The sequence below is a fragment of the Oncorhynchus kisutch genome, linkage group LG18 (assembly GCF_002021735.2).
Source record: "Oncorhynchus kisutch isolate 150728-3 linkage group LG18, Okis_V2, whole genome shotgun sequence".
NCBI lineage: Eukaryota > Metazoa > Chordata > Actinopteri > Salmoniformes > Salmonidae > Oncorhynchus > Oncorhynchus kisutch.
The window spans coordinates 28,297,593-28,324,958 of record NC_034191.2 but is presented as its reverse complement, the minus strand read 5'-3'; the positions used below and the strand labels follow the sequence as shown (position 1 = coordinate 28,324,958).

At 43.2% G+C, this 27,366-nt stretch overlaps 1 protein-coding gene across 6 annotated transcripts; it reads left to right on the top strand.

Moving 5' to 3' along the window:
* Positions 1-425: 425 nt before the first annotated feature.
* Positions 426-25,900, top strand: kiaa0753 (KIAA0753 ortholog). 6 transcript variants are annotated; one of them, XM_020508075.2, is made up of 17 exons: positions 426-845; positions 3,354-3,641; positions 3,759-4,026; positions 4,261-4,433; positions 4,529-4,750; positions 5,213-5,405; positions 6,417-6,601; positions 6,729-6,868; positions 6,976-7,131; positions 7,675-7,764; positions 8,078-8,165; positions 8,604-8,690; positions 8,908-9,078; positions 9,297-9,378; positions 9,584-9,704; positions 21,532-21,762; positions 22,925-25,900. In XM_020508075.2, the coding sequence occupies exons 1-17, from the start codon at positions 744-746 to the stop codon at positions 23,076-23,078; spliced, it is 2,751 nt and encodes a 916-aa protein (XP_020363664.1). In that variant the 5' UTR covers positions 426-743; the 3' UTR covers positions 23,079-25,900. The 6 variants fall into 6 exon arrangements, with proteins under 6 accessions (XP_020363664.1, XP_020363662.1, XP_020363663.1 ...); XM_020508073.2 differs by having other exon boundaries at positions 3,756-4,026; positions 6,420-6,601; XM_020508074.2 differs by having other exon boundaries at positions 3,756-4,026; positions 6,732-6,868.
* Positions 25,901-27,366: the final 1,466 nt, after the last annotated feature.

The window sequence follows — 27,366 nt, the reverse complement described above, 5'->3', positions numbered from 1 at the left end:
AAAAGTATTAAAATAATGAGATATCCACCAATCCAAAGAAAGGATAGGTGGGATCTAAACAGCACACTGTGCCGGTTTGTGGACAACGAATCCCATTGTTAGGGCATAGAGACAAGTATCTTGTCAGTATATCCATAATCTTTGCTAGGAGTACAGAACACGCATGACAACGCTTCCTCTTGTCTATGAAATATAAAAGTGATTGGACAACTTCATCCTATTCGTGTAATGTGTTTGATGATTGTTTAATCGAAACAAACATAATCTTATGGACACAAATAGATAGAACAATTCAAATCGAATAATATTTATCAAATGTTAGTCAAATTGTACGGTCAAATTAGTATTTTAAGTGTCCTACATTTGGTTATGTTTGATCATTTCTGCTATCCGTAGGTTAGAAATACTCACTTCCTGTTTTTACAGAAGACAGTGCTTATTATTGGTTGTCATGGCGGCGTTTTAATATTAAAAAAAAACTGAGATTAGATTGCTAGCTAGCTGTCGAAGTGGATCCCGTACAAATAGTCCCCGAGCCACATATTTTCAATTTATTTACATGATAATAATCGAAGCATAATGTTGCATGGCTAGATACGTACTGAAACGTTAGACTAAGGTTGGCAAAATGGATCAAAGCTAAGCGTTAGCCTAACTTTAGCTAGCTATCTAGGCAGCTAGCCAGGGTTACAGCTGATGTAGATATACCGGTAGCTAGCTAGCTAGCGGATTTAGGAACAGCTATGGCTGCAAACTTTCTGAAGGAGTCTCCGATGATCTTAGGACAATCGAAAAGCTGGGTCACATTAGGTACAAATCGTAGCTCTCGACTTTCTCAGAATCAGGTAAGACAAAGTTAGCTAAAGGACATTCATGTAAACCCACATATGGTCAAATGGATTGTGAACTATCTGACCAATAAACCACGATTCGTAAAACTGAACAGGAGGTACTATCAGACCAGGTATGCACAAACACGGTAACTTTAGCACCACAATGGACGGTCCAGTCACCTTTCCTGGTTACCTTTCCTGGGGCGGCAGGGTAGCCTAGTGGTTAGAGTGTTGGACTAGTAACCGAAAGGTTATAAATTCGAATCCCCGAGCTGACAAGGTACAAATCTGTGTTGTTGTTTTTGTCGCACTGCTTTGCTTTATCTTGGCCAGGTCGCAGTTGTAAATGAGAACTAGCCTACCTGGTTAAACAAAGGTGAAATAAAAAAAAATGTGCTGGAAGGGAAAATTAGCGAAAGGATTACAAACAAACTGGACAAAATCATGAAGAAACCAAGTGATACAATCAGATGCAGTCGAGTCAATGCAGGACATGTTCATAAAAAGGCTGCAAGCTAAAACACACATGATCATGGACAATGCTACACACCCACTCCACAGCGCTCTAATGCAACAAAAAAAGAAATGTCGTCTCACTGTCAACTGCGTTTATTTTCAGCAAACTTAACATGTGTAAATATTTGTATCAACATAACAAGATTCAACAACTGAGACATAAACTGAACAAGTTCCACTGAAAATTAATAATGTGTCCCTGAACAAAGGTGGGGGTTGAAATCAAAGTAACAGTCTGGTGTGGCCACCAGCTGCATTAAGTACTGCAGTGCATCTCCTCCTCATGGACTGCACCAGATTTTCCAGTTCTTGTTGTGAGATGTTACAACCCTCTTCCACCAAGGCACCAGCAAATTCCCAGACATTTCTGGGGGGAATGACCCTAGCCCTCACCCTCCGATCCAACAGGTCCCAGATGTGCTCAATGGGATTGAGATCCAGGCTCTTCGCTGGCCATGGCAGAACACTGACATTCCTGTCTTGCAGGAAATTACTCACAGAATGAGCAGTATGACTGGTGGCATTGTCATGCTGGAGGGTCATGTCAGGATGAGCCTGCAGGAAGGGTACCACATGAGGGAGGAGGATGTCTTCCCTGTAACGCACAGCATTGAGATTGCCTGCAATGACAACAAGCTCGGCCCGATGATGCTGTGACACACCACCCCAGACCATGACGGACCCACCACCTCCAAATCGATCCCACTCCAGAGTACGGGCCTCGGTGTACCTTCAACGATAAACGTGAATCCGACCATCACCCCTAGTGGGACAAAATCTTGACTCGTCAGTGAAGAGCACTTCTTGCCAGTCCTGTCTGGTCCAGCGATGGTGGGTTTTGTGCCCATAGACAACGTTGTTGCAGGTGATGTCTGGTGAGGACCTGCCTTACAACAGGCCTACAAGCCCTCAGTCCAGCCTCTCTCAGCCTATTGCGGACAGTCTGAGCACTAGCCACATCTGCAGTCCTCATGCCTCCTTGCAGCATGCCTAAAGCACGTTCATGCAGATCCTGGGCTTCTTTCTTTTGATGTTTTTCAGAGTCAGTAGAAAGGCTTCTTTAGTGTCTTAAGTTTTAGTGACCTTAATTGCCTACCATCTGTAAGCTGTTAGTGTCTTAATGACCGTTCCACAGGTACATGTTCATTAATTGTTTATGGTTCACTGAACAAGCATGGGAAACTGTGTTTAAAACGTTTACAATGAAGATCTGTGAAGTTATTTGGATTTTTCAAATCTTTGAAGGACAGGGTCCTGAAAAAGGGATGTTTCTTTTTTGATGAGTTTAGTAGTAGTAGTAGTAGGTTCATCCTGCCCAAAATGTCATTTTTACACACAGCCAATTTAAATGACTAATTTGTTATGCCTTTTTAATGTTTAGTTGTTGTCTATTCTCCTGAGAAACAGCATCATTTCTTACCTGTCTTTTATGGCTATTAACGTGCATTGTCTTATTTAAGGAATAAGGCTAGAGGAGGTGTGGTATATATAGGTACAACCCTTAGCCGTGCTATATTGGCCATTTATCACCCCCCCCCCCCCCCCCCCCCCCCCCCCCCCCCCCCCCCCGGTTATCAACGTAGTTAGAGCAGTAGAAATACATGTTTTGTCATACCCGTGGTTTGCGGTCTGATATACCATGGCTGTCAGCCAATCAACATTCAGGGCTTGAACCCCCTCAGTTTATAATGTGTTTTATCATGTGTTTGTCACTGATACGGGTCCTGTCTTTGTCAATTTATTGATATGATGCTGAAGTGATAAAACAATTTCCCAAGTTGGGATTAATAAAGTACCACTGTACTCTCTGCTCTCTCTCTCTCTATCTTATGATACTAGCATGCCATCATGATGGATATTGAAATATAACATTATGAATGCCAGTTGAAGTGGCCAGATCATAAATTGGACAGCCGGATGTAACATCAACTTAGCTAGCTAAGTTGGTCATTATGTCATTGCAACAACAGGAATGATGCCAGTGCCACTATTGTTCTCTTTCAGTTACTTTTCAATGCAGCCATGCCTGCCAACGCCTATAACCGTGCTACCCAAGTTGGCCCACCTGCACCCATTGTGATTGAGAAGCTGATGCCCTGGGTAGAGAAGCGTGATGACCTGGATAGCACCTGCAGCTCTCTGTGTTTCTCTGCTCTGTCTGAGGAGCGTCTGCTGGCTGCAGTCAGGCTGGCCAAGAGAGATCTGAGGAAGAGACGACAGGAGTCATTGAACAGCTCCCCCATCAGACCACAGCCAGAGGAGACCACTCCCATCAAGAACAATGTGGAGCAGGTAAATAAGAGCTCATCAGTATACTCCCCTTTCACTTGTACTGTTTATATCCATCTTATTCTTCTCCAAGAACGATTCATTGATGATCAGCCTTTATAATTTTTCAATTTCAAGCAGAAGGGGGTTGTTCCTAAGGGGAGGTCCAAGACCGCCGGCCCCAAAGAAGATGTGATTCAGTCTGGAGCCAAGGTGCTTGTTTACACCCCCCAGAAGTACGTCTCCATACCCCCTGGGCCTGATCATGGCCGGTCCCCCCCAACCAAGGACCCAGGCCCAAGGCAAACAGCCAGCAAGGAGCCCCACACAGCCCTCAGCCAGGAGGTCCGCAGGCTGCAGAGAGAGCTGGCCAACTTCATCCAGAGAATAGATCAGCTGGCTAACAGAGGTAACTCCACATAAATAAAGTCACCCATGAGTTTACCAGTCAAATGGCCATGGTCAGAGGTTCTAGTGATTCTATTTCTATGGGTAACACACCTGGAGTGGCAACTTGTTGCCATACAGGTGCTAATATGCCAATCTATTTAATATGCTGTTATGAACTTATTTGAATGGTATTTATTGTATGGGACACTGCATGCAATTTAGAGGCCCATGTGTATTGTGCTGTGCATTGCAGGGCGAATGGTTGTAGAGCCCTTGGAGCCTGATGAGCAGCGCAGGGTGGTGGTCCGCAGACAGGAACAGGCAGCCCGCTCTGCACGCATCATCTATGTGCTACAACAACAGGTGAAAGAGATCCAAGAGGATTTAGACAAATTACGCTCCCAGAAGATTCAGCACACAAACAAAGTAAGTCTCACTTAATAACCCAAGCTGTGATGAGGTTCATGATGAGGACAATGACAAAGACTAACACCCATCTCCCTCTGTCTTCGTTTTCTCAGTCCAGAGCAATGGACAGGTTGGCTGCTGCCCACAGAGGGGCAGTCAGGGCCATGCAGGTGTTCACTAATCAGCTGTCTGACACGTCTGAGGGCAGGATGCCCTCCTATTATAAAGAGCTGGGCCAGCTGATCCGCCAGCTGTCTCTGTGCTCGGCCAAGGTGGAGGTGGGCCAGGGATCAGCCGTCCCAGAGACTGCCCTAGACATCCTGCTGAAACTAGAGGTCAGTCATAGGCTGAGTCCCAAATGGCTACTTATTCTCATTTATAATGCAGTACTTTTGACCAGGGGCAGGGGTCAAAGTTCTCTGGTCCTATGTAATGCACTATATAGTAAATAGAAAGCCATTTGTGATGCATCCATAGATTAAATCCATCACCTACAGGTCACACTCACCTTATGACACAGAAGATGGACACCAGAAAATGTCCCAAATCTATTGCTAATTTTTGATAAGCAATCAAACTTTGTAAATCAATATTAAGTTATACAAGCAATGCTCTATTTTAAACAACGAAGCTAATCAATCTAAAGACATTGGAAATAAATGTGCTGGAGAGCTACACAACCATAGGTAGAGCTGATGTATTATACACTACATTTCATTTTAGACTTGATTTGGCTTCTTGAATTTGAATGTTAACAGAATATATTTGATTTTCCTTTCTCTCTGTGTGTTTCTCAGACCCTGGATACTGCTCTAAGCAAACAGGAGAGTCACGCACAGAGGAGGCAGGCCCGAGTACGCAGCTCATCCCCTGCACGCCACCGCAGGTCTCCACATCGCAGCACATCTCCTCCCCGTCCACCCAGGGGCCCTGCCACCAGGGGTCTCAGAGGACCTCGTAGAGCAGCAGGTCCCAAGAAGTCCTTCCCTGGTGAGCAACGAGCAGGTGTTCTCATTCTAATTCTGGCTGAGTGACTCAGCATTCAGAGACACTCGTTATCTCAGTCAGCTGTGCTGCTGAAGCTATTTTATTAGCATTTTAATAAAGATAGCCTAATTAGCTTGTCTTTTTTAAATTACTTGCTTATTATTCCATATCTTCATAACATCAATAAGTCATGTAAAGTAATTTCATACATCATAAAACTGGGAACAACTAACACAGCAAATGCGTCAGACAAATCAGCATCCCACTCCTTCGGTTGAAACCACCCACACACTGACATAGCAGTTGATAAAATATCTGATTCAAAAATAGGACATTTATTGCGTGGGCGGGACATTTCCTGAAACTGCATTTTTTATTTGAACGTCTCATGTCTTTGTTTACCCTGTTATCTCATTGTGAACGAGGGAGCAGATCTTTACGGCTCCCATGGCCCAGGAATCACCTGAAGGCTTAAGTGCTGCGTGTGTTTGGGCCTCCCACCAAGCCCGAATCAGGGCACCAGGGTGGAGATTAATGAGGGGCTGGCTGAGTGACACAAAGAGGGGAAAGAGGGGCTGGGTCCGGTTCTCTGGCCATGGGTCTCCTGCAGGCAGTTCATTGTGTGGGTAGCTAGGTCCTACTGTATACAGTCTCTCTGTGGGAGAGTGAGTGCAGCCACCACACATCACGAGAGGGTTTGAACTGCGTCGTATGCACAGGTCTCCTTGGCAACTAATAACAGGTCCCACTGTCAATGAGCAAGTACCCTACCTTCTCCACACTGCCAAACAAGCAGCAGGCAGGTGTCTGTTTGTGTGCTTGTTGGCCAGGTAATTGGGTAGTCTGTCAAAGGAGAAGGCAGATGTTATTCCTACGGGCCATACAGGCTTTACTAGTGTTTGATTAGTCATGTCAAGCACTGTAACACTTATCTATTGAGCACATAGCCTCACTGAAGTGTTTCAAAACAACATTTCAATCAAAACTGATTATGAGCCAATGTTGTGATGTTAGCAGATAGGAGAGCGGTCCCTCAGCATCAGAAGCCCCCCGGAGCCACAGAGCCTCCTCCACACCTGCATCGCAGCCAGATGCTCAGCGCTGGCCTGGAGAGTTTGGTCCATCTCAGAGAATTCAGGGAAGGAGGGGGGCAGGTCCCCAACAGTCAAGGAGGACCACTGCACCCCGACAGGACAAAGGTCAGTGAGTTTAATACGAACATTTTTGCGGCAATTAAATTTATTTTAAAATGTTCATTATATAACGGTCTAGCCTGAACTATTTTCACTACAATTGTGTCTCTTAAACATGATCTTTGTCCAAAAGCAGGGAGCCCATGTGAGGGATGCAGGTTTCCAGCAGCCCACAGTGGCTTCCAGGCTGAGAGTGTGTCAGCAGCCACAGAAGGAGGCCTCTGTGCCCTGGATACCCACGTCACCTCACTCTCCTAAACAACAACAACAGCGGTGAGCTCTTTTGTAACTTACTCTCACTGTGTATTTTCTCTCCTTCACTTAGTCTCTTTTAATTGTCATTTTTTTCTAATCCACTTCCACTTGTGTTATGTGACCAGCTCCCCTCAGAAGAGGCCAGAGCCTCGATGTCTCTTCTCCCCCCTGAAGCCCTCCTCAGGACCCTCAGAGCAGCAACTAGTTGGTGTGGTGACAGCAGAGCAGGACCAGGGTCTGACCTCTGATAGACAGAGACAAGCCCACAACGAAGCCATCAGGTCAGTGATAATGACAGTAATAAATTGTATTTGCGTAATGCTTTTCCTTTAACACAGAAAACATAAACCATTGGACATGGCAAACAACCTTGTGCCTTATTAGCCTCACTTGTTTGAGGTTTTAGTTGATGTATAATATAGCAAAATGAATGAACCAAAGGAAACTGCCCAGGGAACAGTTAAATTAATGGATCTGCTCATTTTGAGTAATTAAGTCATTTAAAACCCTGATCTCAGACCCCACTTTCTGAAAGCTGCAAGCAATACTATTCCAATTCAAAGTTAATTTCTCCAATAAATTCAATCTACATGCTTGCTTCTTCGATTGGGGGCATTTTTTTTTTTTTTTTAAGCACCGTGATGGATAGCAGTACCTGTCTTCCTGCACTAAATTCAAGTGCACAGCAACCCTCTGCACTAATCAAATCTTAATTAGTGCAATTGAGGTCTATAATTAATCCAACGCCTGCAGCCTGCTTTCAGTAGCTAACATTAGGACTGGTTCTGTCTGTGTTGTACTGTGTGTTTTATGTGAATGTACAGGCAGGCCTGGCTGGACAGGATGACCATGCAGAGACTGAGGGACCTAAATCAGCTGAGTAGGGTTGAAGCAGAACGCATCCAGAGACTCCGGTACACTAGTGTAGTACTACGTCCTGTACACACTCCCTGTCATAGCCTGGGAACAAATATACTGTTAGTCTACCCTGTCAAGCTAAAAGTCAAAATATTTTGTAGTTGTGTCAAGGTACTTGTTCCTCAGTGTGAAACTATTAAAACTGAAGCCCTCCAGGTTTGTGACAAGTATGAGTCTGGAAATCAATGGACAAACACAATATTACCAAGCCAGAGGAGAATAACTGAGTAAAAAGACAGGATTCAAAGCCTATATATTGTCACACCAGGCTTGTGCGTGTGTGTGCGTGTGTGTGTGTGTGTGTGTCAGGTCTGAGGTGGGCTCTCCAACCCAGTGGGCTGAGAGAGCTGAGCAGGAGGCCCGAGGGAGACTTCAGCCTCTGTTGAACCAAGCCCTGGTAAAACAAACATTTCAACTCTCCTCTCCAAAAATAGACTTTAGACAATCCTTTTAGTTTTCTTCTTGCTTTTCAGCAGGCAGGGAATAAATAACTGAGTGTGTAATTTTTCTGCCACTCAATACCCACATTGTTGTTACATAAGAAAAGCCTGGACCAGGGAGCCCCCCCCCCCCCCCCCCATGGAATCCACTGCCCTCAGAGGAGTGGGAAAATCAATACATCTCATTTGTAATTGAAAAATCCATACAGCTCTTTACCACCAGATTTGTGCCACCACAGTGAAATGAATAGGGAATTTACAGGCCTAGGGTGTACTGCTGCAGCCTTGTGTATGTGCTGAGTGACAAGACTGAGTTAGAGTAGGAGAGGTTGGTGTTAGGTAGGAGAAGGTCAGTAGTGGTGTGGTACTGAGCTTGCCCCACCTGTGTACCCCAGCAGATGGGAGCTGCTGCCTCTCAGACCCAGGACAGAAAGGCCACATCGTCACTGAGGCATCAACTGTCTGAACAGGCTGCAGACAGAGTGAGGAACCCTGTCATATCGTAATGATACTGACCTATATTACCGATTTTATTTATGTTTTCTAAGTATTTGAGTCCCAAATGCCAGTAGGGCTCTGGTCAATAGTAGTGCACTATATAGGGAATAGGGTGCCATTTGGGGAAACAGTCCTGAAGTGATTCCATAAAACCCTTTCCCATGTGCTGAGCTCTGTGCTATTATCTACCTCCCTCTCCAGGCTGCGGAGAGCGCTGAGGTGCTGAGTGAGGCCCTGCTAGAGGAGCTGCTGGCCGATGCAGCGCGGGCCGCCTGGGCGGTGGAGACAGACAGACGGACGGAGGGTATGGCCCAGCTCCAGCTCCAAGCCCCCACCCTGGAGAGCATGCTGCTACGCATGGAGGAGATGGAGGTGAGCCCTGAGCACAGCCCTAAGGAAAGGCCACCACACAGGGAGTTTGAAAGGGCACCACTGGTCAGTTTGTGTGATGTTTGACAGCCTTGGTCAAGCTGTGCTGTGGAGACAGTGAATTCACTGTCCTGTCTGGATTCCTGAAAAGGCTTTGTATTATTGTTTGGCTGAATAATTAATTAAAATAATGTACTTCTGTTGTCTATGTGTCTGAGCAGAAAGACCAGGAAGCTGTGAGGAGGCGTTTTGCTACCCTCACATACTCAGACCCTTACTACTGGAACAGAAGGGACACTACTGGTGAGTAAACAGACCAAGTAACTCCTCCACACAGCCACCACACACTTTTGCATGGGGGTTTGAATTGTTGTTCCTCTGGTACCCTGCAGGTGAAGGTATTGTGTTACTGCTGTTTTAGCCAGTAATGCTAGCAAGGCTATCCCTCATTCTCACTCCTTTTCTACTCCTCTTTCTCTTATCCCCCTCTCCCCAATCTCTTTCTCAGGGCCCCAGAGGTCTGTTCCAATCTCCAGGCCAGTCTCTCCTCAGCCCGTTAGGATCACCAGGCCAGCACTGAGACACACCACCACAGCTGACATTGTTCTGGAGAGCCCTGTGGAGACCGGGTGAGTTGACATGTGCTCTTCTGTTTTCTCCCTTTCCCAGGTCATTTCTGGTGTTGCCAAAGTGCTCTTCTCTGTGAATAGTCCTATGCACAGTATTCAATAGAATATTGTGTATTATTATAGTATCTGTATGTTAATATGTTTGTTTTGTAGTAATCACCATGCAGTACTGCAGCCACCATCTTAGAGAAAGCCCTGTCTGAGTTTAATGGGTTGATGTGTGGACAGAGGGTTTACTTTTATAAATTGGGTGGTTCAAGCCCTGAATGCTGATTGGCTGACAGCTGTTGTATATCAGCCTATTTAAAAAAAAAAATACATTTTTTTCTTCTTTTTTCCCACCTTTATTTAACCAGGTAGGCTAGTTGAGAACAAGTTCTCATTTACAACTGCGACCTGGCCAAGATAAAGCATAGCAGTGTGAACAGACAACAACAGAGTTACACATGGAGTAAACAATTAACAAGTCAATGACAAAGTAGAAAAAAAAGACAACATTGACAAAACATTTTATTTTTAATGCTCTAATTACATTGGTAACCAGTTTATAATAGCAATAAGGCACCTCTGGGGTTTGTGTTATATGGCCAATATACCACGGCTAATGGCTGTGTCCAGGCACGCCGACTTGTGTCGTGCCTAAGAAGTTCCTTATTGCTTAATTCTACATTTACTGTTTGAATATTGGAATGCCGTACCCTGACCATTTGTTGATGTTGCAGATTGTAGTTAAGGTTTATGCGATGCTATACTGGGAGATGGGACCTCTGGAGTCTCCTCTAAATGTCACTTCATTACAGAGAAGAATGGTGTATGGCATCACTTAACCTGCTCAGACAGGAACTCATTAAGGTGTCAATGATGGCATGGGACAATATAACCAGACAAAACTGATGCAGAACATTGATCCCATTAAATTAAGACAGTGAGAAAGTGCCCAACAAAACCACCTTCCCAAAAATTGTCAATTGCTTTATATTCCAGTTGGCATCCACAACATAACTGATGGAGGTGGAGTTGTTTATTCCTTTCCCAGAAGGCACTGCTTTGTTGTTCCTCAATTCTGGCTGTTCATATCCACCCCTAATGTCTCCTGGCTGCAATGAGACCAAGCCTAACTCCTTCCAAACCCCCTCTCCCTCTGGCAACACAAAGAGGGAGTGTGCCTCTGCCTCCCTCCCCTGCCAGAGCTTTAGCTATAGGTTCCGTTGCTTAAATGAACTAGGAAAGTGAAGGAAGAAGAAAGATTGGAGAGTGTGAGAGATGGGAGCCAACGGCTGACAGGGGAAGTAAGTTGTTGAGAGTGGAGCGGAGCAGACATGCCAGCATGATGCAGTGGAACAGATTCAAGCAGCAGCACCATTAGCAGATTAAAGACCGAGTAGTTCACTGATTCTGCCCCAACTGGACCTTCTGGACGGGCTCAGACCAACTCTTCTGTGACTCATCTCTCACTCAGTCTGTCTGCTTTTATCCACCCATCTGTAACCTTCTGTTGCTGTCTCTGAAGAGCGGGAAAACTAGTCTGGGCACCAGTCTCTAACATCCCACTCCTTGTGTCTTTGGCAAATGACATGGAGTACAAGGAGTGGAATGTAATAACTGAACAGAGACTGGCAACTAGGTTATGGGCAAACCACCAGAAAACTATAACTCTTGCTGTCTGTTTTGTGAGTTAGGAGGAAGATGTAGTAAAACCCAAACTCCATGCATAGCGCAGGTTATGACTTTGTCTAGTAATTGATATGGTTTATGGGTAAAACAATGCCTGCAGAACTCGCTGAGCTTGGCTTTCTTGATCCTGTATTGGAGGTAGTGATTGGCCAGATTAGCTTTACTTCGAACCTTGTGTTTTAGATAACAGCTACCTGTATCATCCTGCCTCTATGAAGATAGTATTAGACTCATCCAGGGCAGTCTGCCTCTGTGTCTTCTTCTCTCTCACGGCCCAGTGAATTACACAGTCCAATGGGACTTCTCACCTCTGCCTGAGTGGCAGGTAATTTAGTTTGTGTGTTTAAAAAAAGGAAAGTGGCCCGTGTCTTCCGCATTGCCTCTGACACACTGCTCTCTGACAGGATTCCTATAAAAAGACTAGCAGAGTGCGTCATGAAAATTCTCTCCCTTGTACTTCCCTTGCTTTTCCCCCAATAGCTGTATGATGGAGATAATGTGGAAGTGTCTGATTGAAAATGAAGCCAGGTATTTGTTTGTATCGACGAGTGCACTCGTGTGAAAGCACAACACAATGATTGTGTGTTGTGTGTCTGAGAATGCCGGGTAAGTTTTCAGCGTATTCTGTCTAATTTGTAAAGCAATAGGCATTGATTCTAAATGGCACATGGATATTGTCTCATCCCCCACAAACCGACAGAATGACAGAGCATATTCTGGAGTTCTTCCCTCCACTCTTTCTATTATCCTTGAATACGTAGAGAAAATTTGTCAACCAAACACTCAGGACTGAAAAGGATTGATCTTTATGTGTCAACATACAGGGAGTGTTTTTCACGTCCTTTCTTCCCAGTATGTTTCCCTGTAGGCCTGTGTTCTGAATTCTGAGTGATTCCATAGAAAATCGGGGGGGGGGGAACGAAAATGATTTTGGACATTTTCACTAAATGTAATCCATAGGATTGTCCTTTGGAGGAAAGATTGTTGACATAATGTATATTTGACATTTGTATCTAAAAGTGTAATTGGGAAATAATTAATGGAAGTTGGCATATTTATGACATTTTGGCCTTACCCTCCTTTAAGACTCCGTAATGCAGTGGTCATGACTTACATTTTTTAACATTAACCTAATGAAAACTGTTCTGTAGGAATGAAGTTTGTGCAGTAGGCCTTATACATTATCAAAGCATATTGGTTACAAGGTCAAATCCTGACATTAGTGATCTTTGGGTCGGAAAGTCTGAGCTCTAGAAAGAAGCCTTAGTTTCCGACTTGGAATTCCGAGTTGGATGACCGTTCAAATATATTTTTCCCAGTCAGATCTCGTTTTTTCCAGAGTTTCAAGTTGTCTTGAACGTATTGAAGTGAAAGTCTAAGATTTCTCAGTGGAGGGAGGGAGAGTGACCAGAGAGAGGGGACACCGTCTTCCACCTTACATGCTGACCACACCGCTCGCATACATACATGTTATTCAATCATTGCACCCACACTACTCGCGCGTGCCAACAAGTGTCTGCGTTGCCAAGCACTAAAATAGAAGTCCGTTCTATTTGGGATGCTGAACGCGGTGCAAGTCCTGCCTCTCCCATCTCCTCTTTGGTTTATTGAAGCAGATACCCACGTGCCATCTTCTCATTGGTTATACCCACGTGGGTGATTGAAAGATGATTGGTTGTGGTAATACACCTTATTATGAAAGTTAGATGCCAATCACCATATAAAGTCCAAAGAAGAAAAGGCCTGGAAGGAGGAGAAATGACTAGAAATTATTCGGTTGACCGTTTTGTGTGGATTAATTGTCGGAGTAGAGGACCTTGTGCATTTCAGGTAAAATAATAAATAGGACAAATTAGCTAGCAACTGCAAGCTAACTAGCTAAATTGCCATAAATGTTTCATGCTTTTTGACCTGTCCCCAAATTAATATAATTGGTTCAGAGTTTGTTTTTATATTTCAACCTGTGTGTCGTGATCGCCTTTTTGTGTGGGTGGGACAAAATCAATTTGTGCACGATGGCTCTTGGGCACGTCCGGTTTGGGCATGTTGTTATGGTGAAACTCGAGTCGCACCGCATCTGACTCATGCATAAATTAATGTTGTTCCTATGACCAGAGAAAATGTAATATTCCTTGATATTAAAATAGACCCGGCGAACTGCTAATAATAAAAATTCAGGGATATTGATACACTTGGCTACTCATTCATGGCAGCTGCAGCGTAAGTGAATGTTACGATGAATCCATAATGTTTCGTCTTATGAAGCTTTACTGCTCTGTAATATGAGTAGTATTTTCATTTCAATACACTTTTTTTCACATGAATGTATGAATGTTGCTTATTTTTCTGCTGGTGATTTGCAGGATGTGCAGAGATCATTGCACATCCTGTCTACTGTGCCAATTTCGCTGTATAGAATGGGCCGTAACTTCAAAACTAGCAGAGATCCCACTCTAGAGCTTTGAGATTCCCGTAGAGTGTTCAACAATATATTGAAAGATACATTTTTTCGATATTCATGTTTATATTTGTCAGTACTCATACATTATTGTAAACATAGTTTATTACTGAAATTTAAAAAAGTACTACAGAGCACAAATCTACAGAGCACAAATCTACAGAGCAAGTGGTAAAGCTTCATATGACACAAATTGGAGTCTTAAAGGAGGCCTGGGTAAGGCCAAAATGTAATAAATATGCCAACTTTGATGAATTATTTCTCAATCGAATCAGCTGTGTAGTGCTAGGGCAAAATCCCAGGGCCGAGTTTGGGAAACCCTGCTCCAAAGGTCCATTCTAAGGATAACATTTTGTGTCCTGGTTTCGTATAGCATTACTCTAGAGAGGTTTCTGTTCCGTGTAGTGTGTCTGGCTCACTGATTCTTCTCTTGGCGAGATAGTGTTTGTCTTGGGACATCTTCACATATCGAAGAGACATAATTATATTTCTACATGTTTATCCTCAAGTGTGCAGCCACATCTTGCTGAAGGCAGAGATTGTTGCTGAGTGCATATCTCTAGTACTGCACTGCCAGCGCTAAAATGTATATTTCTCTGGAGGTTCTTCTGCCAGCCCTCATAGTCCTGTCAAGATCACATCTGTTCTTGATTTATCAGAAGTGTTATTCAGACCGGAGGTGATTATTATTCATTAAGTGAAGCCCTTCTGGTAATTACAGCACACTATTGCTTGTTGGATGGCTCATATGGGAATGACATTTCTCAGATTGCTTTCTGACTGTTCAACCAGCCCTCCCTCCTCAGATCAGAAGAAATGAGCAGGAGCACAGGCTAAATCTATTATGCCATGTAGCTCCTAGCTTCAAAATGATGATTCCCATGTCTAGTCTTGTATTGTTCTCATTTGATTATTCTTATTACATTCCCAACTCCGGGAAGTTGCTCCACTGAAATTGTGGAGATTGAAATATAGCCTATCCACCATATGATAATGCTCACTTTGATGCCAGGCAAAAGACAATCAGTAGACTTGATTTAGTGAAAATAAATAATGGACCAGATGATGGTTATGAAACTGGTTGATGTAATGCCTAATCTAAGTTCTGGTTCTTTTTCTGTGGCTGTCCTTATTCTTCTCTACGTCGTTCATTAATTTGGCCAGGTCTCCCCTGTAAAAGAGGTCTTCTGACCTCAATTGGACTTCCTTGATTTAAAAAAAGGTTAATTAAATCAAATAGATCCCCTTGGGACCACATCAGACAGAGGTGGAGTGGAGCTCTGGGCCGTTGTACAATACAGTGAAGAGAGCTCTAGGTAGGTTGTGGACACAGCTAAATTGCTCAATTAAGCTATGCCCAATTTACTACTCATGCATACTTGTTGTGATGAAGTACAAACTTTTTCAGGTTTCTGCATAATGGAGTGTTAGTGGAAAATAGGTCAACTGAGGATACATCTAAAGGGAGAGAGAGAGTTATTGGTATCATTATGTTAATGAAACACTTTTTATAGGGCTGTCCATCACAGGACGATTTATACTAAGTTTAAGTCGCTGGGGAGCAAACCCCTTTAGTATGTCAGACTGTCACTAGAGGGGGCTAGTCATTCTATAAGGAATGGATAGTGGTAGCTAGTGTGTGTGTGTGTGTGGACAGTTGTTGTAGTGTAGAATGTATGAAACTGGTGATTACTGCTGTGTGTTTGGGAAGCGGTGAGTGGGCACAGCTGCCGATTTAGTGTTGGGAGCTCAATATGTGAGTGTGTGTGCCTGCCTGTGATTACAACCAAACACTGCTCAGTACAGGGAGTCAGCAGGCCCCTCCACTGCAGACAACACAATCACACACACAACAGGGATTGGATGCATAATCATATCTCATAGCTTAGAAAGCAGTGCACACATCATTCAGTATGCCTATCACTCTTAAATTATTTGATTCTATTGTTTGTCATTGAGGAGCTCAAAGGCTGTTTTTGGTTATTTTTTCTCCTGGATGTTGAGAATAGAACACAATGTTGTTATAGAACACAATGTTGTTATAGAACATAATGTTGTTATAGAACACAATGTTGTTATAGAACACAATGTTGTTTCAGAACACAATGTTGTTACAGAACACAATGTTGTTACAGAACACAATGTTGTTACAGAACACAATGTTGTTACAGAACACAATGTTGTTACAGAACACAATGTTGTTACAGAACACAATGTTGTTATAGAACACAATGTTGTTATAGAACACAATGTTGTTATAGAACACAATGTTCAAACAACTGTCATCTGATTTGTTATGGAATTCATAGGAACTCTTTGCTCCACATTCCCTTTTCTTCAGGTGTTTTGTTATTTGTCATTTCATTTGGGGTAGGTACAAAGCCTGTGGTGCTGTATTGAGATCCCCTAAGACAACAAGCCTACACTCCCCAATATTCAGTCTTTGTGTGGCAGATGTTGAATTCATATCTTTCCACCATTTCCAATCATCATGTGTATGTATATATGTGCTATAACATCCTCTTATAAAGTCTGCTTACCGACAAATGTACACTTCTGTTGAAGTATCATTTGCCCAAAGCTCTCCTTAGAAAATGTGGTTATAATTGATGATGAGGAAAAAATATATTTAGCTATGGCTAATTTACAAATATGTAGCCCCCTTTCACTCCAATGAACCACTTAGCTATTGAGTCTAGACTAATAGTTCATCATAAAGATTGAATTAGCTGCTACAGTCTAGAGCTTTAATGGAGATGCTTCATCCTGAGAAACACTCAGTACTCAGTCCAAATGCATTGCTTGTAATTCTAATATTTCAACAGATATTAGACTAGAGTACAGTTGAGTCAGGAGTTTACATACACTTATGTTGGAGTCATTAAAACTTGTTTTTCAACCACTCCACAAATTTCTTGTTAACAAACTATAGTTTTGGCAAGTCGGTTTGGACATCTACTTTGTGCATGACACAAGTACTTTTTTCCAACAATTGTTTACAGATTATTTCACTTATAATTCACTGTATCACAATTCCACTGGGTTAGAAGTTTACATACAGTTGATTGTGCCTTTAAACAGATTGGAAAATTCCAGAAAACAATGTCATGGCTTTAGAAGCTTCTGATAGGCTAATTGACATAATTTGAGTCAATTGAAGGTGTACCTGTGAATGTATTTCAAGGCCTACCTTCAAACTCAGTGCCTCTTTGCTTGACATCATAGGAAAATCTAAAGAAATCAGCCAAGACCTCAGAAAAAATTGTGGCCCTCCACAAGTCTGGTTCATACTTGGAAACAATTTCCAAATGCCTGAACCACGTTCATCTGTACAAACAAAAGTACGCAAGTATAAACACCACACAGCCGTCATACCACTCAGGAAGGAGACACATTCTGTCTCCTAGAGATGAACGTACTTTGGTGAGAAAATTGCAAATCAATCCCAGAAAAATAGCAAAGGACCTTGTGAAGATGCTGGAGGAAAACGGTACAAAAGTATCTATATCCACAGTAAAAATGAGTCCTTTATCGACATAACCTGAAAGACTGCTCAGCAAGGAAGAAGCCGGCAGCGTAGCCTAGTGGTTAGAGCATTGGGCAAGTAACCGGAAGGTTGTGAGTTCAAACCCCCGAGCTGACAAGGTACAAATCTGTCGTTCTGCCCCTGAACAGGCAGTTAACCCACTGTTCCCAGGCCGTCATTGAAAATAAGAATGTGTTCTTAACTGAGTTGCCTGGTTAAATAAAGGTAAAAAAAATTTAAAAAGCCACTGCTCCATAACCGCCATAAAAAAGCCAGACTACGGTTTGCAACTGCACATGGGGACAAAGATTGTACTATTTGGAGAAATGTCCTCTGGTCTGATGAAACGAAAATAGAACTGTTTGGCCATAATGACCATTGTTATATTTGGAGGAAAAGGGTGAGGCTTGCAGGCCGAAGAACACCATTACAACCATGAAGCACGCGGGCGGCAGCATCATGTTGTGAGGGTGCTTTGCTGCAGGAGGGACTGGTGCACTTCACAAAATAGATGGTATCATGAGGAAGGAAAATGATGTGGATATATTGAAGCAACATCTCAAGACATCTATCAGGAAGTTAAAAGCTTGGTCGCAAATGGGTCATCCAAATGGACAATGACCCCAAGCATACTTCCAAAGTTGTGGCAAAATGGCTTAAGGACAACAAAGTCAAGGTATTGGAGTGGCCATCACAAAGCCCTGACCTCAGTCCCATAGAAAATGTATGGGCAGAACTGAAAAAGCGTGTGCGAGCAAGGAGGCCTACAAACCTGACTTACCAGCTCTGTCAGGAGGAATGGGCCAAAATTCACCCAACTTATTGTGGGAAGCTTATGGATGGCTACCTGAAATGTTTGACCCAAGTTAAACAATTTAAAGGCAATGCTACCAAATACTAATCGAGTGTATGTCAACTTCTGACCCACTGGGAATGTGATGAAAGAAATAAAAGCTGAAATAAATAATTCTCTACTATTATTCTGACATTTCACATTCTTGTTTTATTTGACCTAAGACAAGGAATTTCTACTAGGATTAAATGTCAGGAATTGTGAAAACTGACTTTGGCTAAGCTGTATGTGAACTTCCGACTTGTATCTGTACTTCATAAGATGCTGTAGATCCTTATCTCTCTCTGTGACCTGGGTTGAATTGGGGTGAGTGATTTATGTTGGAGATGATGGGTGATTGTGCTGGAGATGATGGGTGATTTATGCTGGAGATGATGGGTGATTTATGCTGGAGATGATGGGTGATTTATGCTGGAGATGATGGGCGATTTATGCTGGAGATGATGGGCGATTTATGCTGGAGATGATGGGCGATTTATGCTGGAGATGATGGGCGATTTATGCTGGAGATGATGGGCGATTTATGCTGGAGATGATGGGTGATTTATGCTGGATATGATGGGTGATGATGATGGAGATGATTATGGGTGGTTATGATGGAGATGGGTGATTATGCTGGAGATGATGGGTAATTATACTGGAGATGATGGGTGATTATACTGGGGATGATGGGTGATTTATGCTGGAGATGATGGGTGATTTATGATGTGTGATTATGATGGGTGATGATGATGATGGAGATGATTATGGGTGGTTATGATGGAGATGATGGGTGATTTATGCTGGAGATGATGGATGATTTATGATGTGTGATTATGAATGGTGATGATGATTATGATGGAGATGATGGGTGGTTATGATGGGTGATTTATGATGGAGATGGGTGGGTAGAGAATCTACTCCTCAGTATGCGTCTGGTGAGAGCAGCGGAGTGGGAGTGGGGGGGTCATGCATCATTGGAGTGGAGGGAAAGAGGTCTCCATGGTGAGAAGACCTAGTGGAGAGAGTCTGAGAGCTGCCCTACGTGTCCCTCGCTGACTGACCACAGCTCCACCACCACCACCACCACCACCAAGACAAACAAATCTATGGTCAGATTAAAGACTGGTCTGCTGTTGCTCCATACTATCTAAAGACTCCAGTATTTTGTCCAGGGCTCTCCAATCCTGTTCCTGGAGAGCTACCCTCCTGTATGTTTTCCCTCCAACCCCAGTTGTAACTAACTTGATTCAGCTGATCAACCAGCTAATTATTAGAATCAGAGGAGCTAGATTAGCATTGGAGTGAAAACCTACTGGACGGTAGCTCTCTTGTCCCTGGTGTGTTCCCCTTTCTCTCAACTATCACTCTCTTGTACTGTTCTCTCAGAACAACTCTTCTAAACTTGTTCCCGGAGAGGAGCATCTCAGTAGATTTGGTGCGGTGATGGCTGTTACCCGCCCATCTAACCTCTAGCTCCCGAGAAACTCTTGTCCTTGTCTCTGCAATTGGCCCTGATGGGTAGAACCATCTGTGATTATTGTAGGCAGAAAGAAAATAAAAGTTGCTACCACATTGTAATGATTCACCTCCTTTTCCCTGCACTGTTTTCTCTATCCACCTGTTTTCTTAATGCATTGAATTCTTCCTCTGCTCTCAGAACCTAAGCACCATTTCTCTAGCAGTAGAGCTGTAGCCAGCATCTTCCCCTGAATCACCCCCCCACTATCTCTGAAAACAGATTTGGGTCTCTCTCTCTTTCTCGTTATTTCACTCTCTCTCGTACGTTCTTGCTGTCTCAGAATCAAACCCAGCTCAGTCTGCTTCCTGTTTGATATATCACATATGGAGCTGGTGTTTTGCCACTTTCTCTGTTTCCTTGGCGATAGACTTCTGGAGTTGTTGGAGAAGAATGAGACAACGTAAGATATTTGAAGACAATTTCACACACTTCGCTGTGGGAATTTATGGCTCAGGCTGCTCATCAGTTTGAGTTGTTTGTGTTTTTTCCCACTAGGCTTTTCTGTAGTACAGTACAATACAGTATATTTCTGTAGGATGTGAGAGGGCTGGGTTTGTCAGGCTATGATCAGACTGCAGCTACCCTTTCCTCTCTCTCTGTCAGCAACTGCTGCCCATTCACAACAGTGAACAGGCTGCAAAATATTCACCACTGACGATCAACATGTCAGTGAGTGTGTCCTCATTGTCTCCTAACTTTTTAAGCATCCTTGTAGAGCCAGGAGAAAGAGTAGTGCAGCTTGTATATTTTACTGGAAATGTTAACATTCACATGGTCTTACCCACCAAGGTGAAAATCACTCGATACATATGCAGAATTAATCTTCTCTTTTGTGAAATTGTGCTGCCACTTGAATTTGTGTTTCCTGGCTGTGCTGCCAGGCTGGTGACCTCATTCCCACACTCTTAGTTGCACATAATGCTTGGGAGCCTTCACACTGATTTGAATCTAAATGTGTTATTCTATTTTTTGTGGACATAAAGGAAACCTTGCAGCAAGGAAAAGGGAAATGATCGCCACAGTGGCCCTTAAATGACCCAAGAGCATAAATGGGCCCTGTGTGTAGTCCAGGGATGAAGCAAATTGGTAGGGCCAACAGTGAATTACCCACCCTGGCACTTCTCCCTGTGTGTCTGTGTGCCCACAGCCTGGCCTCATGTTGTGTAGACAGCAGGAGCAAACAGGGCCAGGGACTGGACTGGACCTGGCTTGGTGTGTGGGGAGAAAATTAGAGAGACATTTTGCTCGTGGAACTGCTGCATCTGTCTCTAAATATAGTATCAGCCAGAGTGCTGTTGCCAGAGCTAGACTGATTTGCTCACAGAAAAAAATATTACAACCCTGGCCTGGACATTGCCCACCTGAGCCCCTCAGGGAAGTGTGGGGGTGAGGGATGTGAGTGGAGCACACAGACTCTAGGACGTAGCATCACACCCCTCTCAACCTCCTCTCTGTGTGTGTGCCTCTTCGGGACCACAGTGTGGACATGGCTCTACGAAGAGGTTATTCGGTTACCAAGGGCCTCCTTCCTCCTCCAATTGACTCGGGCACCTCTCAATATGGCAATTGGCTCCGGCCCCTACCTCAATGAATAGCAGTTCTATTCCAGGCTGCTGCTTTTCCACTTCCATTGACAGATGTACCCAATTGAATCAGACTGAATGGACATGGTGTGATGGTGTGAAGCTCCATCAGTCTGGTATTCAGCCTGAGCATCCTGTCTGTCTGTTTCTGTCTTTCCACAACCCGAGCATACTCTGTCTCTCTCTCTCTCTCCAGTCTGAACACCCTGTCTGTCTCTCCATCTCTCTACAGCCACAGTGTCCTGTTTGAGGGCAGCATCAGGGAGGAGGTCTCCCCAGGTCAACCTGGCGGCAGCAGCACCTTCCCAGCCCCAGGGGAGAGGTGGGGAGACGGGACGCGACTCTCTGTGCCAGCCAGCATGCAGAGGAATATCCAGCAATACAGACAGGACCACGAGGCCTACCTCCGCCTGGTAGCCCACGAGGCTGTGGGCAGCTTTAACCCCTGGGCCATTGCAGACAGGTGAAATGGCACTATTTCTGACCAGGGACCTATGGGTACAGTTTTACTCGTTTCATTTGGGATGCAGCCTAGCAGTACAGGCACAACTATAGTACTTTTCACTGTTTCACCTTCTCAAATGTTCATTTTGCTGCGTGGGTTTGTTGTCCCCTAAGCCATCTCGACAGATTTGTCTTATTTGCCAGCCAGTTATGAATGACACTGTGTGTAGGAGGATGGATTATTCACCTGGCTACACAACTCTTCCACAAACATTGTGCTCTTTCCTTATTCAAACATTAGGCCCAGTGTTTGACTAGTTGTGGGGTGCGTGTGTCTGCATGGTTTAGCATACTGCGCTACAGGATCTGTTCTCTGGTGTTCACAGTTGTTATTCTAGCCCACCCACACATTTGCATATTTAAAAGAATTCTTAAGTTGGTGCAATGCAGAGAATCCCACTTGTCTCAATGAGTATACTGAATGCATTAGAGTGTGATAGATTAGAAATTCATCATATTCAGACATTTCAAAGAGAAGCAGATATAATTGAATAATCTGGCAATTTTTGTTAACGTTACCAAAGGAGAGATACTCAGGTCTGGCATTTGGAGATGCCCCTCTATCCTCTCACCATATACGTGTGAGGGAGTGTGAATTGCTGCAAAAAAAGTGAGCGAAGAAAATCAACCCTGCCAGCCGAGGGAAAAGTCTTATTGTTGCCTCGTTACTTTTAGAGAGAGAGATGAGAGCAATGACAGGAGAGAGAGATGACAATCATATGCTGTCCTCTTGAGCTATGCATCTGAACTATTCTTTATTTGTTGGGGGAGGCAGGTTGTTTCAGAGGGACCAGTCCAATTACTCCAGTATCAAGGGAAATATGGGGGGAAATGCCATGTCAATTAGCCTGCTATTCTCACTCATCAGAGTAACCTGTCTATCTGTGAGATGTTGGTAATAAGCTGCCCATACCAGTCAGTGTGTGGTGAGGTCCCTGATGTGTGCTCCCTCCCTCTGTCTGATTTGAAAGACTAAGCAAGAACAACCTTGTATTTTTTGCATGTGCACCCTTGCAATACTTTTTTTGGTAAGCACACAAGCTTTATATACAACTTTATCTTTTTGTTTGGTTCAGGGACTCTTGACATTTTTCTTTCTCTAATTTTGCTTCTGCTCCCAGTCTGTCAGAGGAGCTTATGTCCGAGGCCCTGGCTGACGTAGCAGCAGAGTTCCAGGACGTCTGTGAGGAGTACGCAGAGGCTGTCTTCACCTCCGAGTTCCTTCAGCCAATCACGTCACCTCCTGCTTCAGTTCCACCGTTAGACATCCAATAGATCCTCTTCCTATTCACAGACATTGGGCGAGTTAGTTAGGTGTACTGCGTAGATGGATATTTCAATTCAGGACCAACAGAATAGTCAAAAAAGTGCAAATTCCGCAGTCAGGAAAACATCCTGACTGCATTGATGTGACAGCATTCAGAATAGAATGGAACTAAAGCAATGCAGATTATTCCTATTTGGCAGGTTCCTTTCTGTCGTTCTTCCAGAGGGATGGGTGAATTCCACTGGGAAAGTTGGTTTTGATAAGTTAAGAGAGAATATTACTACATTACAGGGGATTAGAAGATTATGTCTCCCCTCTTTCCATAAATAAACCTCTCCCAGAGGATTACTCGCGCTTTCCGTTTCCACATTGAAACATGGAAGTAAATTAATTGTTTGGGGGAATTAACAATAGGGGGTAAGCAAGCCAAGGGCGCGATTCATTGGTTAATAGGAAATCCGGATAGCATATTGCACTCATTGAAATTGTGTGCTTCACTTCCCATGGCATGCACCAAATACTCTGTTAGCCAAATGACAAATGTTTAATTCAATGACAGTGCATATATCATCAGTGCACGTTGGATGAGGGAGCGGCCTGAACGGATATTCTCAGGCTGTGGAGAGAGACTTGAAAGCAGCTGTGAAGGAGGAGAGAGACACATCCAGATGTTGAGTTGGCCCCTAGATGAGCTGACTGTGACAGGGGACAGAGAGTGACTGAGTGAATTAGCTCACTCTGAATCAGACACAATTCTCTCCGCCAACTGTGTTTTGTGTGGGTGTCAGAATACATACAGGCTTATGCACGTACACATGTCTCACTCTCACAGTTCTGTTTCTTCCCAGAGCTCCTCACAAACTCTAGGAGCCATTTCAGCATTATAATAGGAGTTTTTGAATTGCAGAATTCTTGAAATTGAAAAATATATTGTTTGTCTGTGAGAGTCAGGATGGCTCATTTCTAATTATTTGTCATTGTCATTGTGCTAAATGCTGTTTGTTGATACCTAGGTTTTGAATGTATCACCTCCCGCCTCAAACAGCCAACACAGACTCATCACAGAAATGTATTTTCAACACAATTAACAAACAGAACAACAAGACCTGTTTATGATCTATTCTGATCTGTGAACACAGAACATAATGAAATTGGTTTTGTGTGCTTTGATGCATTTTCTTTTTGATGTTTTATGGCACATTCATGGCAGACTGTTTTATACTGATGCCCAAAGTTTATTTTCAAATTACTTTTTTCTGGTACAATATTTAAAGTTAGCTTTATTTTGTCAAAATTAGGTATCGGGTGATTCACTTTAACTTTAATGATGTTAGTATTAAAACATATGTTTAAAATGAAATGCATCTTGCTTTATCAATTTGAACTACAGCCACCCAGATACAGGACTGTTCTGATGGTGAAAATGGCCTGTCCCTACAGTATGTTAGCCAGCATAATTATCCTTGTCAAAGACAGAATTCATGTGACCATGAATATTGACTAGCCATAATATGAATTATGTGGAACACACAGGGACTCATTTTGAGGCAATGATGTCCATTCAGGCTGGAAATAATCATTTTAGGTTTCCCTCGGACAGTTCAGCTGATGGCTGGCACTTTTCACGATTCTTAGAAAATTGGATATAATCTTTAGCCAAGTGAGATCATTTTTCTCTCTATAGTATCCGTATGGACATATTTACCTATTTACAGAACCAGTGACATTTTCTTACTCTGAACAACTACTGAAGAGATTGTAGTAGTTGGATCCAATCTCTGGGCGTGGATATGGGAGAGGAGTGCAGCTGCTGCAGTTGAGAAATTGATCAGCACAGTATGTGCCCTCCCTGGGCTGCGATCTCCCTGACGTCATCATATAGTCTGACCTATAAAATCTCTGCATCAGCAACGAGAGAGAAATAACCTTGTTTCCCCCTCAATACAAGGCTGTGGCTAATCTTAAAGCAGTGGCAGTCAGAGCTAGCTATCAAATATGAAACCCTTATCCTTGCTTTGTCATAAGGCATGGTTAGAATTTGAAGATGTATTGAAAGCTAAGTCTGTGTGGATGGTTAAAAGGCTACATTTATTTATTTCAGACTTGAGGTGCAACGTTCATTGTTGTTAATAGACAATCTGCACATCTCTTGGCTTCTTTTCTGCTAGAACCCACTGACCTTCACTCTGGAACAGCCCCATGGGACAAATCCAGTAGTGTAGAAAGACAATTGGTTCTGAGTGCTGAGATCTGGTGCTTTGAGTTTCACTCCCTTTTGCCCTCAGAACAGCCTCAATTCGTCAGGGCATGGACTCTTCAAGGTGTCAAGCTTTCCACAGGGATGCTGGACCATGCTGACTCCAATGCTTCCCACAGTTGTGCCATGTTGGCTGGATGTTCTTTAGGTGGCGGACCATTCTTGATACACATGGGAAACTGTTAAGTGTGAAAAACCCAAAGGCCTTTTCATCCTTGATGGAAACCATCAAGCATAATGTGATAAACATCCATCCCCCACCAGCCTTTGCCTTCCTACTGATTCTGTCTGTTTGCTTTTTGTTTGTTTACTTTGGAAAAATATTGTGTGCTTGTTTTCAAAATGCTTAATGTGGTTGATAAAGAATTTAAACCGTGTATTTATATTTGTTTTTGAATAAACCGTTTTTTTTAATGAACAACCCATGCTGTATCCTCTGTCATGGTAGTGGGGAAAGATGAGTTGGGGGGGGGGGTGTCATGTCTCAAAGCAGAGCCTGCTGTACACTTGGCACACTGCCCTTAGTGGCTTGGGATGAGATTGTTTTGAAAGAATAAACCTATTCTACCTAAATTGAATGTTTTTTTTCTTGTGAGTGAGGCCAATGGGCGTAATAAATTCTATCTACCTCGCTGTCTTCCTGGCCCTGCAGGCTGTTTCCTTTCACTCTCCTGCTAGAATCTCTACAGTGTCTTGGGACAAAAGTATTTTGTCATTGGTCTTCCTGACTGGTACAAATATCCTGGGCCCTCATGGGGTTGGGTAATATAGCGTGGCCGTGGCCAGGCCGGTACTCAGATTGGAGGGAGATGTCTCAGGCATTTGGCTCCATTGATAGTCATTCGATGGCATCAGGGTGCAGAGCTGCAGATAGAGTGATGCTGGTGCTGCTCTGATCCCAGGTTATGACCTGTTGTGTGGTCATCAAATCAAATCAAATTAATTTATATAGCCCTTCGTACATCAGCTGATGTAACAACAACAATGAACGTTGCACCTCAAGTCTCAAAGTGCTGTACAGAAACCCAGCCTAAAACCCCAAACAGCAAGCAATGCAGGTGTAGAAGCACGGTCATGTGTTCAGCTAGAGAATAACTATAACTATATATCTATTGTTGCACCGCTGTGCACAACAACATACAATCACTGCTCTCCCATGTTTCCCACTGCGCTTGGTAGATGGTTCAAGTTGGGACTTCTCAAAGGGGTTTTTCAGTTTGTATTCACGTTGGAAATCTACAATGAGTTTTTCAGGTTGTATTCACGTTGGAAATCTACAATGAGTTTTTCAGGTTGTATTCACGTTGGAAATCTACAATGAGTTTTTCAGGTTGTATTCACGTTGGAAATCTACAATGAGTTTTTCAGGTTGTATTCACGTTGGAAATCTACAATTAGTTTTTCAGGTTGTATTCACGTTGGAAATCTACAATGAGTTTTTCAGGTTGTATTCAGTTGGGAATCTACAATGAGTTTTTCAGGTTGTATTCAGGTTGGGAATCTACAATTAATTTTTCAGGTTGTATTCAGGTTGGGAATCTACAATTAATTTTTCAGGTTGTATTCAGGTTGGGAATCTACAATTAATTTTTCAGGTTGTATTCAGGTTGGGAATCTACAATGTGTTTTTCAGGTTGTATTCAGGTTGGGAATCTACAATGTGTTTTTCAGGTTGTATTCAGGTTGGGAATCTACAATGTGTTTTTCAGGTTGTATTCAGGTTGGGAATCTACAATGTGTTTTTCAGGTTGTATTCAGGTTGGGAATCTACAATGTGTTTTTCAGGTTGTATTCAGGTTGGGAATCTACAATGAGTTTTTCAGGTTGTATTCAGGTTGGGAATCTACAATAAATTTTTCAGGTTGTATTCAGGTTGGGAATCTACAATTAATTTTTCAGGTTGTATTCAGGTTGGGAATCTACAATGTGTTTTTCAGGTTGTATTCAGGTTGGGAATCTACAATGTGTTTTTCAGGTTGTATTCAGGTTGGGAATCTACAATGTGTTTTTCAGGTTGTATTCAGGTTGGGAATCTACAA

Excerpts from the sequence above, each read along its gene's own strand:
- kiaa0753 (XM_020508072.2), top strand. The coding sequence starts at position 744 with ATGGCTGCAAACTTTCTGAAGGAGTCTCCGATGATCTTAGGACAATCG. Across the intron at positions 7,132-7,674 it reads GCCCACAACGAAGCCATCAG|GCAGGCCTGGCTGGACAGGA; the intron begins GTCAGTGATAAT and ends GTGAATGTACAG. Across the intron at positions 8,166-8,603 it reads CTCTGTTGAACCAAGCCCTG|CAGATGGGAGCTGCTGCCTC; the intron begins GTAAAACAAACA and ends TGTGTACCCCAG.